Source organism: Salmo trutta, chromosome 19, assembly GCF_901001165.1.
Source record: "Salmo trutta chromosome 19, fSalTru1.1, whole genome shotgun sequence".
Classification (NCBI taxonomy): domain Eukaryota; kingdom Metazoa; phylum Chordata; class Actinopteri; order Salmoniformes; family Salmonidae; genus Salmo; species Salmo trutta.
This window is the reverse complement of record NC_042975.1, coordinates 47,513,547-47,532,144: the sequence shown is the minus strand read 5'-3', so window position 1 is coordinate 47,532,144 and position 18,598 is coordinate 47,513,547. Positions and strand designations below refer to the sequence as shown.

Genomic DNA, 18,598 nt, shown 5'->3' with positions numbered 1-18,598 from the left:
TGGGATAAGATCTGGTGGTGGAGACAGCCATGGCATATAGTCTACATTGTTTTCATGCACATCAAACCATTCAGTGACCTTTTGTGCACTGTGGATGGCGGCATTGTGATCCTATGGGGGCATAGCCATGGTGGCCAAAATAATGGCCTGCCCAGTATTTTTATACATGACCATAATCATGATGGGATATTCATTGCTTAATTAACTCAGGAACCACACCTGTCTGGAAGCAGCTGCTTTCAATATACTCATTGTATCCCTCATTCAAGTATTTCCATTATTTTGGCTGTTACGTGATCATATACAAATGTAAGCAGGGTTTTAAATGATTATTATGTTTTAGTCAAATATTATATTGGTTTGGGCATCTTGTGGTCAATTTGCAGTCTGCTAATTATTTGTAATTATGTTCCGGCTACCTGACCATCCTCTCAAGACAAAAATCGGTCAGCGGCTGAATCTAGTTGACGATCCCTGTTATACAACATGCCACAGAACAGGTATGTATTCATCTCAGGAACAATGGCTGCTGGTAAGTAGTATGCTGAGAGTGATCTACGGTACGGTATGCAGCGGTATAGATTAGACTTAATGTCCTAACTCTCACCAATTAGTTTCCGTGACATTCAAGTGACATTGAACTCCCTCTCCGGCAGCCAGGGTACAGAGTGAGACATAGGAGCCCGTGACTGATCATCAAACACCCTGTCTCCCATCAGAGAAGCTGGCAGGGACTCACACTAGCTGGTCTTTTCCAATCTGCTAAACAAAGCTGAACACTGCCACTGCCTGTTTGCACTCTAACGAGCTGCAAGGCATCATCAGCTTGCATCAAATTATCTCTGTCTGGAACACGTAACCCAAAGGTCGGAAAAGGTCAGCGGAGCACTGTCCAGTGGATCTGATAATTAAATGGGTTACACAGACTAAATGGGTTACACAGGCTAAATGGGTTACACAGACTAAATGGGTTACACAGGCTAAATGGGTTACACAGGCTAAATGGGTTACACAGGCTAAATGGGTTACACAGGCTAAATGGGTTACACAGACTAAATGGGTTACACAGGCTAAATGGGTTACACAGGCTAAATGGGTTACACAGGCTAAATGGGTTACACAGGCTAAATGGGTTACACAGGCTAAATGGGTTACACAGGCTAAATGGGTTACACAGGCTAAATGGGTTACACAGACTAAATGGGTTACACAGGCTAAATGGGTTACACAGACTAAATGGGTTACACAGACTAAATGGGTTACACAGACTAAATGGGTTACACAGACTAAATGGGTTACACAGACTAACGAAAGCCTGACATACAGGGTTTACTGCATGGGCCTCAACAACACAGCTAGTTCCAAATACAAGCGCCACAAGAATGTATTTGACTAGAAAGAGGAAAGTACATTTAATGCATCACTAGACTCATGTCATTTTACTGGTAATTCAGTAGAAACACACAGTATCAACACTGAAAAGACAATTGCGCACTTATTCAATAACACATTTGTCAAACAGTACATACAGTTCATACATACATTTTCATGGTTTGTCGGCTATCGGGCGACCCTTTTGTAGACATTCTAGTGGAATGTGTCCTACCTCTAATATTTCATCATATATACACAAATAGTGACCTTTGTCTCTGAACACAGTGTCCTATTAAAATGTCTGTGTTTATGGCCCAGGTAGCCATGCCAGGCAATTACAAGACGCTCATGCTTTGTTACCTGTGTAATGAAGCGTTTCTGAGCTGAGCTAGCAGCCAGTTCCTTAGGGCTTCTGTTCTGTCTGACTCATGCAGGGTGTCTACAGCACCTACCTGGCAGAGCTGGATGTACAGTGCCTTGCAAAAGTATTCATCCCCTTTGCGTTTTTCCTATTTTGTTGCATTACAACCTGTAATTTAAATGCCTTTTTATTTGGATTTCATGTAAATGGACATACACAAAATAATCCAAATTGGTGAAGTGAAATGAAAAAAATTACTTGTTTAAAAAAAATGTAATGGAAAAGTGGTGCGTGCATATGTATTCACCCCTTTGCTATGATGCCCCTAAATAAGATCTGGTGCAACCAATTACCTTCAGAAGTCACATAATTAGTTAAATAAAGTCCACCTGTGTGCAATCTAAGTGTTACATGATCTGTCACATGATCTCAGTATATATACACCTGTTCTGAAAGGCCCCAGAGTCTGCAACACCACTAAGCAAGGGGTACCACCAAGCAAGTGGCACCATGAAGACCAAAGAGCTCTCCTAACAGGTCAGGGACAAAGTTGTGGAGAAGTAGAGATCAGGGTTGGATTATAAAAAAATATCCAAAACATCCCACGGAGCACCATTAAATCCATTATTAAAAAATGGAAAGAATCTGGTACCACAACAAACCTGCCAAGAGAGGGCCGCTCACTAACACTCACGGACCAGGTATGGAGGGCATTAATAAGAGAAGCAACCCACTGGCTCCAGGTCATCTACAAGACCTTGCTAGGTCAAGTCCCCCCTTATCTCAGCTCGCCGGTCACCATAGCATCTCTCTGGTTACCCCCAAAGCCAATTCCTCCTTTGGCCGTCTCTCCTTCCAGTTCTCTGCTGCCAATGACTGGAACGAACTACAAAAATCTCTGAAACTGGAAACACTTATCTCCCTCACTAGCTTTAAGCACCAGCTGTCAGAGCAGCTCACAGATTACTACACCTGTACATAGCCCATCTATAATAAGCCCAAACAACTACCTCTTCCCCTACTGTATTTATATATTTATTTATTTTGCTCCCCATTATTTCTATTTCTACTTTGCACTTTCTTCCACTGCAAATCTACCATTCCAGTGTTTTACTTGCTATATTGTATTTACTTCGCCACCATGGCCTTTTTTGTCTTTACCTCCCTAATCTCACCTCATTTGCTCACATTGTATATAGACTTATTTTTCTACTGAATTATTGACTGTATGTTTGTTTTGCTCCATGTGTAACTCTGTGTTGTTGTATGTGTCGAACTGCTTTGCTTTATCTTGGCCAGGTCGCAATTGTAAATGAGAACTTGTTCTCAACTAACCTATCTGGTTAAATAAAGGTGAAATAAAAATAAATAAAACAAAGAGACCAAAAATAACCTTGAAGGAGCTGCAAAGTTCCACAGCAGAGATTGGAGTATCTGTCCATAGGACCACTTTAAGCCATACACTCCACAGAGCTGGGCTTTACGGAAGAGTGGCCAGGAAAAAGCCATTGCTTAAGAAGAAAATAAGCAAACATATTTGGTGTTTGCCAAACGGCATGTGGGAGACTCCCCAAACATATGGAAGAAGGTACTCTGGTCAGATGAGACTAAAATTGAGCTTTTTGGCCATCAAGGAAAACGCTATGTCTGGCGCAAACCCAACACCTCTTATCGCCCCGAGAATACCATCCCACAGTGAAGCATGGTGGTGGGAGCATCATGCTGTGGGGATGTTTTTAATCAGCAGGGACTGGGAAACTGGTCAGAATTGAAGGAATGATGGATGGCGCTAAATACAGGGAAATTCTTACATTTACATTTTAGTCATTTAGCAGACGCTCTTATCCAGAGCGACTTATAGTAGTTAATGCATACATTTCATTTCATGCATTTTTTTGTACTGGCCCCCCGTGGGAATCAAACCCACAACCCTGGCGTTGCACACACCATGCTCTACCAACTGAGCCACAGGGAAACCTGTTTCAGTCTTCCAGAGATTTGAGACTGGGACAGAGGTTCACCTTCCAGCAGGATAATGACCCTAAGCATACTGCTAAAGCAACGCTTGAGTGGTTTAAGGGGAAACATTTAAACGTCTTGGAATGGCCTAGTCAAAGCCCAGACCTCAATCGAATTGAGAATCTGTGGTGTGACTTAAAGATTGCTGTACACCAGCGGAACCCATCCAACTTGAAGGAGCTGGAGCAGTTTTGCCTTGAAGAATGGCTAGATGTGCCAAGTGACTAGATGTGCCAAGCTTTTAGAGACATACCCCTAGAGACTTGCAGCTGTGATTGCTGCAAAAGCTGGCTCTACAAAGTATTGACTTAGGGGGGTGAATAGTTATGCGTGCTCAAGCTTTGTTTGTCTTATTTCTTTGTTTGTTTCCCAATAAAAAATATTTAGCATCTTCAAAATGGTAGGCATGTTGTGTAAATCAAATGATACAAACACCCCAACACATCTATTTTAATTCCAGGTTGTAAGGCAACAAAATAGGAAAAATGCCAAGGGGGTGAACACTTTCGCAAGCCACTGTACACAAACAAACCTGCGAGAGACAGACAGCCCTACCACTGAACAGACCTGAGAGAGTCAGACAGCCATACCACTGAACAGACCTTAAAGAGACAGACAGCCCCAGAGGCATTGAAGACGGCAGGACAGGGACAGACCTGAGAGACAGACAGCCCTAGCAGCAGTGAACAGGGCAAGCTGGGTGGTAATCTGAAGGACATGAACAAGGAGTGGAAATAGTTATTGATGTGAGTAGATGAGCACAAAGTGAGCAGAAAGAACTAGAGGTGATCAACTTAGAAAGAGAGAGGTAAAGTGAGTCAGTCCAGGTCTGTGATGTATTACAGGGGACATGGAAGTGTAGCATCTCTTTTGTGTTATAGCTAGCTGAAGCTCAAGGGTTGAGACGGGGGTGCAATGCAAAGAACCCTTAGCAGCATGAACCCTGAGAAATCTGAGCAGATGCCATGGAGATGACTGAAGAGGGATTATCAAACTGAGTCCTTGAGGGCAGCACACTGGAAGAGCAGAAACGTGTTCTGCTTTCTAATGGTAGAGAGAGAAGTTAGGAAGGCTGGTATGAGAAGAAGCGGAGAGAGAAAAGTGTCTCTGAGAAAAAAACATGAGATGATTCGCTATTTAAAAACCCTTTCCGGAAGTCAAATGATAATTTCATAATTAATAAACATGAATTAAAAAGTCTATGTCAAACGGTTTGGTTTGATATTCTTCTGTGATGTACGCATTCGGAAAGTGTGCAGATCTCTTACATTTTTTCCACATTTTGTTACGTTACAGCCTTATTACAAAAATGTACAGTACCAGTCAAAGGTTTGGACACACCTACTCATTCAGGGGTTTTTCTTTCTTTTTTTGTCACGATTGTCAAAAGGAGTGGACCAAAGCGCAGTGTGGTAAGTGTTCATCGTTGTATTTATTTTACCCCAGAACACTACAAACAAAAAGAATAAACAATGAAATCCGACCGTCACGTCTTGTAGGCTTAACAAGCAGTACAAAATTAAGATCCCACAACTACAGGTGGGGAAAGGCTGCCTAAGTATGATTCCTAATCAGAGACAATGATAGACAGCTGCCTCTGATTAGGAACCATACTAGGCTCAAAACAAAGAAATAGACACCATAGAATGCCCACCCCACACCCTGACCTAACTACATAGAGAAACAAACCGTCTCTCGCAGGTCAGGGTGTGACATTTTTACTATTTTCTACATTGTAGAATAATAGTGAAGACATCAAAACTATGCAATAACATATATGGAATCATGTAGTAACCAAAAAAGTGTTAAACAAAAAGATTTTAGATTCTTCAAAGTAGCAACCCTTTGCCTTAATGTGGCTAGATGGAAGATTCAACTCTTTGGCCTGAATGCCAAGTGTCACGTCTGGAGGAAACCTGGCACCATCCCTACAGTGAAGCATGGTGGTGGCAATATCATGCTGTGGGGATGTTTTTCAGCGGCAGGGACTGGGAGACTAGTCAGGATCGAGGGAAAGATGAACGGAGCAAAGTACAGGGAGATCCTTAATGAAAACCTTCTCCAGAGCGCTCAGGACCTCAGACTGGGGCAAAGTTCACTTTCCAACAGGACAACAACCCTAAGCACACAGCCAAGACAACACAGGAGTGGCTTCAGGACAAGTCTCTGAATGTCCTTGAGTGGCCCAGCCAGAGCCCGGACTTGAACCCAATCGAACATCTCTGGAGAGACCTGAAAATAGCTGTGCAGCGACGCTCCCCATCCAACCTGACAGAGCTTGAGAGGATCTGCAGAGAATAATGGGAGAATTTCCCCAAATGCAGATGTGCCAAGCTTGTAGTGTCATACCCAAGAAGACTCGAGGCTGTAATCGCTGCCAAAAAAGAAAAAAAGAAAAAAAAAGGTGCTTCAACAAAGTACTGAATTAAAGGGTCAGTTTTTTACAATTTTTCATACATTTGCAAAATGTCTAAAAACCTGTTTTTGCTTTGTCATTATGAGGTATTGTGTGTAGATTGATGAGGGGAAAAACTGTTTCATCCATTTTAAAACATGGCTGTAACGTAACAAAATGTGGAAAAAGTTAAGGGGTCTGAATACTTTCCAAATGTACTGTAAAGTGTAATATTGGGATGCAAACTCAAAATTGAATACATTTCAACTCTATATCTGACATAGTACAGATGTCTTTTTTTTAAGCCCATAACCATGTGTATGAGGTGTATACTTTTGTTTCAAAGTAGATTTTTTGACTGATTTAGCCCACTGCAGTAAAAGGTTACTTGATATTTGGTGGAGTTCTTACCTTGGTGTCCCTTTAGTTAAACATATATTATATAAAATCACATATATTAATTAAATGATATACTTAATACAGTATATTGGTGTTACTCTGTTCAGTCTTATGTTTAAGCTATTGCTAAATACAGGTAAAACAAAGTACAATAGGCCTATATACCAACAACAGTTTGCGGGCTAGGAATCCCTATGCTGTTGTTCATTCTTCTTCCCATCCAGGCAGTGTGAAGACAGATCATGAATATTCCAAAACAATCTTGTTTCATTATAGAGGTTAACCTGTCATTACACCCTCCATATGTTTGCCTTGCGGAAATAACTCTAGTGTGAGAATTAAACCACAGAACAACAACCTGGTGGCACTCGAACCCAGCTCAACATCTGGATGTCTATGATGATTAGTCTAGACCTAACATTATATCATTATTCTGACAACAACCATAAAAAGCATATTGAAAATAACAACAAAAGGAGAATGTCATTATATTTTCTCCGAATCTCTGTTTTTGTAGAATGTTTTTTTCTTCCTATTAATTGGGAGCCCAAATGTAAAGTAAATACAGAGCTCGTTTTGTCACCAAGTTGTCAGTGAAAGTTTTAATAGTAGTTATTTTAGTGCGCTTTAAATTACAATGTCAATGTGTCAAGTCATTCCCAGAGCAAAACACTTCGAATCAACACAAACAGTACCGCATGTCCAAACCTTCTGTCAGTGACTGATTGAAGCCGTTTCCCGACAAACCATTATCAAAGTCTGGAATCTAAGATTTTCATATATTGGGGCGTTTCATATGTTGCTGTGTATGAGAACGTACAGTAGCTCTGAGGTTATCAGTAAGGCAATAGCAGCAGCTGAATCCTCACTGTCCTTGTCATAACGAGGCTGTAACAGTGTGCGTTGCTATCTGAAAAGGATCATCTAAATTACTCCCAAGGGAGCTGGAGTATCGAGTTATTGCCCCCCCCTCACTTTATAAAGCACTGCATCATATATATAGTGGAGTCCTAGGCCTAATAACTCTGAGGCATACACAAAAAGCACCATTACTTGGTTAATATTTCTGCACGTCACTGCAGCAAATGAGGATTAACTCTTCGAGGCCACTTGACAGAAAGCTTATGTTAATCCTCTGCTATTATGACCAATAAGAGCCCTTGAATTAGCATTAAAAACAACACAGTTATTTAGTACAGAGGAAGAAATCAACTGCGAAGTCAAATATGTTACTATAAACATCCTACTGTGTGTCATCGCTGAACCACTGTGAGTCATCTCTAAGTAACATAGAAAATAAAGAGCAATTATTTCCAACTTATTAAAAATGTATTTATATTGCATTAGCAAACACAAACACACACACACACCTGAAACCTCTTTGTAGTATTTATGAAATAGAAAAGCATACCCACTATTTTCATTTTGCATGTTAGTCTGTTCCCCAGAGCTTTTTTATGGAAGCAAAATGAAGGGAGAGCAAAAACAACATATCATTTTCTGGCAATGTTTAGTGTCGACCACACGGTTTTCTTCGGAATGCATTTGTGTCCAGTACATAGTTAAAGATTGCGCAGTACTGTATGGCTGCCGTCTTGTGTGCTCCGACCAAACTTTGCTATTTTGTGATCTTTTTTGCAATCATCTTTTTTTTTGCACGAAATTAATCCGCTATCATTTTTTATGATTGACAAAAAAAATTGAACATCAGATCGGCAGTTACTAACCTGAATTCCGTATTCAATTCCGAAAATCGGCCATCACTTCCCTCCATTCTACTGGCCAATCAACTGCTAATAAGATGTATTACCTGAGATCGCGGATTTGCTATCAACGGGACTCTCGTAACTGCAGTATTCTCTGGTTTCCTGAAACATGGCTTTCGGACAAGACATGGCTATCCAAATCGATGGATTGTCCAATCACCGAGCGGACAGGACATCGGATTCAGGGAAATCCAGAGAGGCGTCACTACAGACCCTGGTTCATTCCCAGAGTGTGTCACAACCGGCCTTGATTGGGAGTCCCATAGGGCGGTGCACAATTGGCCCAGCGTCATCTGGGTTAGGAGAGTGTTTGGCCGTCATTGTAAATAAGAATTTATTCTTTAACTGACTTGCCTAGTTAAATAAAGGTTAAATAAAACATCAATAAATACAAATTCTCAAGCCCTAAGGCTGAATGCCGCTGGGCCCTTATGGATGTTTCCCTGCCTTGTCATCTGTCCCTCTCCGAATGGCCTGTGCTACCTGGAACTTGCTGCCAATGAAGTCATCTCCATCTTCTTCTCTTTCTCCATCTTGTCGTGAAGTAGACAGAGAACAGCAATAAGATTGTTCCAATCAGCGCTGGTCCCATGTCACAAGTCATGGAAACAGAAAGCAGCGGCAGGTTTGGAGCAGATTGACATAAGGAATAGCTTCCCTGCACTGGTGCCTGATCTACCTGCGCCTTCATCGCTGGGATTGCCTTTGTCTGCAGTGGCTTCGTCAATGATTTTGGCTCCTTTCCCTATCTCTGGATCTGACGGGGCATTGCCTACAGTGAGAGGTCTGGACCTATCGCCGGAAGTAGCGGGCGTATGCTATCCTGCTTCTAGTGGGCCGGTGAAAGGTTCAACGAATTGTGAGGGGTTCCCTTCTCTGGACGTTGTATTGGGCAGTTCAATGGTGAGAAACGTCTCAATCCCTGGAGCAAAAATGTTGTGCTATCCAGGAGCACAAGTAAAGGACATCAATAAGCTGCTCCCAAATATTTTAAACCAGCATCAGGAAATTTAGTCTATCACAGTTCATGTGGGATTCAATGACATTATGAAGGGCAGCTCAGAACAGCTAAGATGGATTTTAAAGTACTTATTGCGTCACTGCTTGACACCAACAAACGCCCCATAATATCTGGCCCTTGTCACGGTCGTCGTAATGAGTGGACCAAAATGCAGCGGGTAAAGTGCTCATCTTCTTATTTATTAAAGGAAAATCACTTAAACAAAACAAACGATGAAAACAGTCCAATAAGGTGCACAGACTATACTGGAAACAACCACCCACAAACACAAGTGAAAACAAACCCAACTAAATATGGCCTCCAATTAGAGACAACAACAACCAGCTGCCTCTAATTGGAGGTCATTGACAAAACTAACATAGAAATAGATAACATAGAACATAAACCAAAAACCCCGAAACACCCAAAACAAACACCCCCCCTGCTACGCCCTGACCAAACTACAATAACAAATAACCCCTTTTACTGGTCAGGATGTGACAGCCCTCTGCCCTCCCTAAATCGTGGCATTGAACATTTTAGCAGACTTTTAGCCCTCCATAACTGGCTACGAGACTATTGCAGCTCTGTGGGTGTAACATTTATTGAAAATGTTGATATCTTCTGGAAGCAAACCTTGTTTTATAAGGAGGAGGGGATCCTTTCACAGTGTTATAAGGCTGCGTTGAGACAATGCCTTATCAATGACCCAAACCCAGCTCAGTTAATCCCTACCATTGTGTCGCTGAGTTGTCATAAGACCTCAGCAAATGTACATTATCCCAGGGGCGTTGGAAGACACAATGTAAGTAACCTAATTTATGTCCCTGAATGCCTATGTTCATCCTACAGCCATTGTATGCAGTAATCATGTGCCTATGAACCAGAGTTATACTGTTAGCACTGAGGCGGTGTCGCCTAGCAGGAAGTTCACTGTGTGCAGCCCTCCCTGCACTAACATAAATAACATGAATATGTCTACTTCTGCTAAGCTTCCCAGGTAATCAATGAAAACAATCAAACATCCAAGAAAAGTGCTAAAAGTAGCCTACGTTAACATATGTAGCTTAAGAAACAAGGTTCATGAAGTCAATAACTTGCTAATAACAGATGACATTCATATTCTGACAATCTCTGAAACTCACTTTGATAATACCTTTGATACAGAGGTAGCAATACATGGTTATAACATCTACAGAAAATACATAAATGCCGATGGTGGCAGTTTTGTGGTCTATATTAAGAACCACATTTCTGTAAAGCTTAGAGAGGATCTCATGTTAAATACTGATAAAGTAATACGGCTACACGTTCATCTACCTCACCTAAAGCCCATTCTTGTGGGAAGCTGCTATAGACCACCAACTGCTAACAGTCAGTATCTGGATAATATGTGTGAAATGCTTGAAAAAGTATGTGATATCAATACAATGTGATACAACAGGTATCTTACAGTGAAATGTTTACTTACAAGCCCTTAAGCAACAATACAGTCTTAAGAAAATCCCCCCAAAAATAAGACATAAGAATAACACATAATTAAAGAGCAGCAGTAAATAACATAACAGTAGCGGGGCTATATACAGGGGGTACCGGTACAGAGTCAATGTGTCAATGTTATTAATTACATAATTACCTCTACCTCGACCGGTGTCGAGGTAATTGAGATAATTATTTACATGTAGGTAGAGTTATTAAAGTGGCTATGCATAGATAATAACAGAGAGTAGCAGCAGCGTGGAGGTGGGGGGCAATGCAAATAGTCTGGGTAGCCCTTTTATTAGATGTTCAGGAGTCTTATGGCTTGGGGGTAGAAGCTGTTTAGAAGCCTCTTGGACCTAGACTTGGCGCTCCGGTACCGCTTGCCGCGCGGTAGCAGAGAGAACAGTCTATGACTAGGGTGGCTGGAGTCTTTGACAATTTTTAGGGACTTCCTCTGACACCGCCTGGTATAGAGGTCCTGGATGGCAGGAAGCTTGGCCCCGGTGATGTACTGGGCTGTACGCACTACCCACTGCAGTGCCTTGTGGTCGGAGGCCGAGCAGTTGCAATACCAGGCAGTGATGCAACCCGTCAGGATGCTCTCCATGGTGCAGCTGTAAAACCTTTTGAGGATCTGAGGACCCATGCTAAATCTTTTCAGTCTCCTGAAGGGGGGAATAGGTTTTGTTGTGCCCTCTTCACGATTGTCTTGGTGTGCTTGGACCATGTTAGTTTGTTGGTGATGTGGACGCCAAGGAACATGAAGCTCTCAACCTACTCCAATACAGCCCCGTCGATGAGAATGGGGGTGTGCTCAGTCCTCCTTTTCCGGTAGTTGGAGTGGGTCTAGGGTTTCTGGGAAAATGGTGTTGATGTGAGCCATGACCAGCCTTTCAAAGCATTTCATGGCTACAGACGTGAGTGCTACGGGTCGGTAGTCAGTTAGGCCGGTTACCTTAGTGTTCGTGGGCACAGGAATTATGGTAGTTTGCTTGAAACAAGTTGGTATTACAGACTCAGACAGGGAGAGGTTGCCCAGTGACACTTTCCAGTTGGTCAGCGCGTGCTCGGAGTACATGTCCTAGTAATCCGTCTGGCCCAGCGGCCTTGTGAATGTTGACCTGTTTAAAGGTCTTACATCGGCTGCGGAGAGCGTGATCACACAGTCGTTTGGAACGTCTGATGCTCATGTTTCATTGTTACTTGCCTCGAAGCGAGCATAGAAGTTATTTACCTCGTCTGGTAGGCTCGTGTCACAGGGCAGCTCTCGGCTATGCTTCCCTTTGTAGTCTGTAATAGTTTGCAAGCGCTGCCACATGCGACAAGTGTCAGAGCCGGTCTAGTAAGACACAGAGATATCTTTTCTGGGTGATTTCAGTATTGACTGGCTTTCAAGCTGCCCACTCAATAAAAAGCTTCAAACTGAAACCAGTGCCTGTAACCTGGTTCAGGTTATCAGTCAACCTACCAGGGTAGTTACAAACAGCACAGGAATGAAATCATCAACATGTATTGATCACATCTTTACTAATGCTGCAGAAATGTGCTTTAAAGCAACATCCAAATCCATAGGATGTAGTGATCACAATATAGTAGCCATATCTAGGAAAACCAAAGTTCCAAAGGCTGGGCACAATATAGTGTATAAGAGGTCATACAATAAGTTTTGCAGTGATTCTTATGTTGATGTAAAGAATATATGCTGGTTGTGGTGTGTAATGAGGAGCAACCAGATGTTGCACTTACCACATTTATGAAATAGCTTATTCCAGTTACTAATAAGCATGCACCCATTAAGAAAATTACTGTAAAAACGGTTAAATCCCCTTTGATTGATGATGAATTGAAAAATGGTATGATTGAGAGGGATGAGCCAAAAGGTATGGCAAATAAGTCTGGTAGCACAACCGATTGGCAAACGTACTGCAAATTGAGAAATCATGTGACCAAACTGAATAAAAAGAAGAAGAAACTATACTATGAAACAAAGATAAATTATATAAAGAATTATAGTAAAAAGGTTTGTCACACCTTAAATTAAATTTGGGGCCAGATAAATAAAATTTGAATCAGATAGCTCATTCATCACAAAACCCACTGATATTGCCAACTACTTTAATTATTTTTTAATTGGCAAGATTGGCAAACTTAGGCATGACATGCCAGCAACAAACACTGACACTACACATCCAAGTATATCTGACCAAATTATGAAAGACACGCATTGTAATTTTGAATTCCGTTAAGTGACTGTGGAAGAGGTGAAAAAAGGATTGTTGTCAATCAACAATGACAAGCCACTGCCAATGACAAGCCACCCCTTTACTGGCTCAAATTGCTGCTGACCAATCAGCCTGTTACCAACCCTTAGTAAACTTTTAGAAAAACACGTGTTTAACCAGATACAATGCTATGTTACAGTAAACAAACTGACAACAGACTTTCAGCATGCTTATAGGGAAGGGCATTCAACAAGCACAGCACTTACACAAATTACTTATAATTGGCTGAGAGAAATTGATGCTAAAAAGATTGTGGGGCTGTTCTGTTAGCCTTCAGTGCGGCTTTTGACATTATCGATCATAGTCTGCTGCTGGAAAAAACATGTGTTATGGCTTTACAGGAATTCCCCAAGGCAGCTGTCTAGGCCCCTTACCTTTTTCAATCTTTACTAACGACATGCCTCTGGCTTTGAGTAAAGCCAGTGTGTTCATGTATGCAGATGACTGAACACTCTACATGTCAGCTACCACAGCGACTGAAATGACAGCAACACTTGTTGCCAATGGGTGGCAAGGAATAAGTTAATCCTAAATATTTGAACAACTAAAAGCATTGTATTTGGGAAAAATCATTCACTAAACCCTGAACCTTAACTACATATTGTAATGAATAATGTGGAAATTGAGTATGTTGAGGTGACTAAACTGCTCAGAGTAACCCTGGATTGTAAACTGTCATGGTCAAAACATATTGATAGAATAGTAGCTAAGATGGGGAGAAGTCTGTCCATAATAAAGCGCTGCTCTGCCTTCTTAACAACACTATAAACAAGGCAAGTTCTACAGGCCCTAGTTCCGTTGAACCTGGACTACTGTTCAGTCGTGTGGTCAGGTGCCACAAACAGAGACTTAGGAAAATTGCAATGGACTCTGTTGGGTTCTGAAAATATGAAATATACATATTCAAGTCACTGAGGGAGAGACGGTAATGTATAACGTTTACATTATGTCAGGATATGTTATTGTTAGCCATCAGGGATCCTATGGGAGCGAACCTCTGGGAGGAGAAGAGACACAGTCTGGTACCAGGCACCATGACAGCCGTGAGTTGGGCAGGGAAGCGATCACATGTGGCAGGCATTGATAAGGGGAGAGACCTTTGGATTAGGCATCAAGGAGGTTGAGGACAGGTCAGGTCACCTTAAGGGAGAAGGAACGGTTTATAACCCCATCACTTCGTCTTCCTGTCAAACCATAACAGATATAAGGGTTTGAGAGAAGGAGGAGTGCATCTAAATTGGAGTATATATACTTGTGTTGGTGGAAACATGTTTTGTCTAATGCAGCTGTATTGATCCTCTGGGAAGAATTAAACTCGGTTAAGCTTTCATAGTGTACGTTTTTTACTCTGAGAATTAGAACCTAACAGCTCAGAACAGGGCAGCACGGCTGGCCCTTAAATGTACACGGGGAGCTAACATTAATGATATGCATGTCAATCTCTCATTGCTCAAATAGTAGGAGAGATTGACTTCATCGCTACGTGTTTTTGTAAGAAGTGTTGACAAGCTGAATGCACCAAGCTGTCTGTTTAAACTACTAGCACACAGCTCAGACACCCATGCATACCCCACAAGAGATCTCTTCACAATCCCCCTGTCCAGAACAGACTATGGGAGGCGCATCAGGTAACTCATGCAAGCAGTAGAATCAGATTTAAAAAATAGATAAAAAACATATTACGGAACTACGGGGACTGTGAAGACACACACACACACACACACACACACACACACACACACAAGCGCTAGCACACGCGCTCTACACACACGTACTGTACATTGAAAGATTTTGTATGGCGGTATTATGCATTTTGTACTGTAGATATGTAGTGGTATAATAATGTTATTTGATGTGCTGTTTTATCTTTCGTTTTATGTGTAATGTAAGTGCCTTAACGCCTTTGGACCCCAGGAAGAGTAGCCAAGGCAGAAGCTAATGGGGATACCTAACAAATACAAATACAAATAGCTTCCTTTCATTTCTTGTGTAAAAAAAAAAAGTATTTGTTACTTATACTATTTTGATATTGAATACTGCGCTGTTGGGTAGTGCTTGCAAGTTAAATATTTCACTGTACTTGTGCATGTGATATTAAAACTTGAAACTTGTTTGTGTCCACTAAACCATTTTCTTCATAATGCATGTGCCCAGTGGCAACAGCTCTGGTGGACATTCCTGCAGTCAGCATGCCAATTGGACTCTCCCTCAAAACTTGAGACACCTGTGGCATTGTGTTGTGACAAAACTGCCCATTTTAGAGTGGCCTTTTATTGTCCACAGCACAAGGTGCACCTGTGTAATGATCATGCTGTTTAATCAGCTTCTTGATATGCCACACCTGTCAGGTGGATGGATTATCTTGTCAAAAAGAGAAATTATCACTAACAGGGACGTAAACAAATGCGTGGACAACATTTGAGAGAAATAAGGTTTTTGTGCGTATGACATTTTTGGGTGATCTTTTATTTCAGCTCTTAAAAACATGAGACCGACACTTTACTTTTGTATTTTTGTTCAGTGTAGTTGCAAAGTTGCTTATTAGCTAAAATGAAAAAAGTTGCCCATCATATGATTCAAACACACAACATGTGGGCTGTTAGACCTTGGCGTTATATGCCTAACCATCCTCCCCGACCAGCCTCCCTCCTATCGTTTCTGTCTTAAGTAACTTACTGCCTTTAACTGTGACTCAAATGCTCTTTATACAAAATCGTGTGGTAGACACTAAAAAAAAATGTGTGTCTATTTCACGATCATTTATGATAGTGGGTTGGTAACAGCACATTATTTCCCAGTAAAATAGGAAAACAAAAAAGCAACCCCCCCCAAGACCCTCACCCCACCCCCCCACCCCAGAGCATGGGTATGTTTGTATTTGCAATCAGACATGTTCGGGGAAAACTTTAATCCATTAGAAGGGAGGTACTAATAATCATCAGCCTTTTAGTATGTGCATATGTAGATCCTACAAGTCAATAACAATGACTAATGATGGATGATGGACTCAATGTAACGCAGAGACATTAACTCCTCCGTTTAGAGGCTTTGACGAAGTGCATTAGAGAAGCCTCCTCACAGGAAGGTCAACGGGTGTCTGTTAGTCTGACCCAGGCATAATGACCACCAGAGACGGATTAGAACTGGAATTGTTTTTCCTTTCTTCCTTCTTCACTGCCTTTGATATGCCAGGATATTCTGACTGGCAGCCATGAAGGACGGATAGAATCCGTTGATTAAACAAAGTAAGGATGCACAGTCTCTTGTGACGCCTAGACACGCAAGATCTGCTTCTGGGTTGCCGAGATTAGGATGCATGATACGTCCGTACCTATTCCGTTTTGCAGCGGATGCACGCACATCATTTGATGAGGTGCTTTTGCAGTTGGAGCCACATAATGCATTGTGCCAATAATCATTTGACACGACAGTTGAATATAATGCACATAAACTTTGCTGAACATATTTAATTCCCAATGTGCCTTCAAGTATTGCTATTGCCGAGGTTGGAATAGATTTGGTATTAATAAACCCTTAGAAATGCAACTTCATTCTTGCTTTGCGTCAGTCGCGTAAAAAAAAAAAAATTCAACTGCTGTTCTCTGCAACCTTTTCCTTTGGGACGTCACCTTGTCTCCTTTCCTTGTACTCTGTGACGTTTTCCAATGATGTCGAGGGGAAGTCACAAGGAAAGGACAAAGGAAACGCCTAATTAAGAAGAGTTGGGAACTGCACTAGTGAGATGAAAGAAATAGTACTCACGGTCACTGCAGAATGCTCCTCTGTAGGTGGTCATGGTGCAGTCACAGGAGAAGCCTTCCCACTGCTGGAGACACACCCCCTGGTTATGGCAGGAGTCCTCTGTACAGGTTGTGCTCAGGCCTGGGGTGGGGGGGGGGAAAGTATGCTCATGCAGTGAACCATAAGGTGGATCCACAGTTGACCTGTTCCTCAGAGTGCCCCATGACCCCATGGCTGTGCCCCTGTCTGACGTACCTCCACAGCCGCGCTCCACCTGGCCCACCCTGTGGAGGGCATCTGCTATCATGTCAGGGAGTCTCCCATTCAGGTCCACAGAGGCCAGGCAGCCCTGGTACCCGTCCCGGGACGCAACCAGCTTGGGCAGGCTGCTGTACATGCTCCTCCCCACACCACCAACATACAGCTCCCCTGGAAGACACACACAGCATCAATCAACCAGAGCATGTTCTCCTGGAAGATAACGATTATTCTCAGTAGTCAAAGCAGAAACACCTCCAGGTAGTCATTGCTAAGATACAATAGCGTTGAGTGGGAAGTTATCAACTAGCACCACTCAATGTTAAAGCAGCTATGAACAGATCTGATAGCCTAAGTTTTGCATTTGATAAATGTTTTGCAATCATAGGCCTCCAATAACTTGCTAGTTAACATTCAAATCAGACAGATCTCCTCACGATTTACAACCTCCGAGAAGCCATTTGGTGACACGGTGCGTCAGATGCAGGTGGACTCTAAATCATCGAAACCAATGATGATCTGTCTTGTCTTCATCAGATTTATGCCCCTTTCAAGAGACTGTTTACTTGCATAGGAACCCTCCCAGCCACAGTAATCATTCATCGTTTGGCTGTTGAATTGCAGTGTTGGGGAACATCTTAGGTAGATGTCTGAGAATTCCTCTGTGCTGTTTATCAGCAGAAGGAGCTGGGACAATCTGTGTATTTCTCGGCAGAAGAATTTGAAATGTTACATGGCTGTTAACTCAAGGATATTACCAAACTGGCTCACAATCATTTAAAACCTGCTGGGACTTCAAAATGAAGAGTCAATATCATTAATTTCTAAGTAAAAAAAATAATGTATGTAGCAATTAAGGATTCTAGCTTTAAACGGTACCCTGAACACACCGATTCTGCATTTTCTTTCCTTTCTGCTGCTCATTAAAAAACCCGAGATTTGGGTCTTGGGGGTGTGGTTCGATGTGGGTGTATTATGTATGGGTGACAGGTAGCCTCGAGGTTAGAGCGTTGGGCTAGTAACCGTAAGGTCACTGGTTTGAATCTCAGAGCAACAAGATGAAAAAAACTGTTGCTGTGCCCTTGAGCAAGACACTTAACCCCAATTGCTACTGGCTGCACCCAAGACCGATTTCTGAGAACCTGTCTACAACTTCATCAAACTATTGTAAAGAAAGCACAAGCTGTAGTAGGTAGTAGGCACATTGAGTAGCCAGGCCACGTTAGCTAAATCAGCTTATCAATTCACTGGTGATTGGCGATGCGTGTGCTTCGGTGCTGTTTTTTTTTTTTTTTTACAACATTCTAACTATCCATTACCAGGCAGTGTTTTATAGCGAATCGTGTTACAAAACATGTCACGGCAGGAGACAAAATGCTTGCAAATGGGTTTCTACATTTTGAAAATTGAGATGGGATGCAACTAAGTCTCAATTCTCATTTTGCCCAAAACAGTGGCAGACTCGAGTGATCACTAATATCAAACATAAGAGAGAGTGGCCACTCCATAAAGTGCACATAA

At 42.0% G+C, this 18,598-nt stretch overlaps 1 protein-coding gene across 11 annotated transcripts in view; it reads right to left on the bottom strand.

Annotated features, from left to right (window-relative positions):
• The window catches only part of LOC115154828 (neurexin-2), a 321,345-nt gene that overhangs the window by 143,253 nt on the left and 159,494 nt on the right, over positions 1-18,598 (bottom strand). For all 11 annotated transcript variants that reach the window (XM_029701465.1, XM_029701466.1, XM_029701468.1 and 8 more), the window contains 2 exons: positions 17,075-17,248; positions 16,841-16,960 (listed from right to left, as the gene is read on the bottom strand). In XM_029701465.1, the coding sequence (XP_029557325.1) occupies positions 16,841-16,960; positions 17,075-17,248 (294 nt within the window). The remainder of the gene's footprint in view (positions 1-16,840; positions 16,961-17,074; positions 17,249-18,598) is intronic.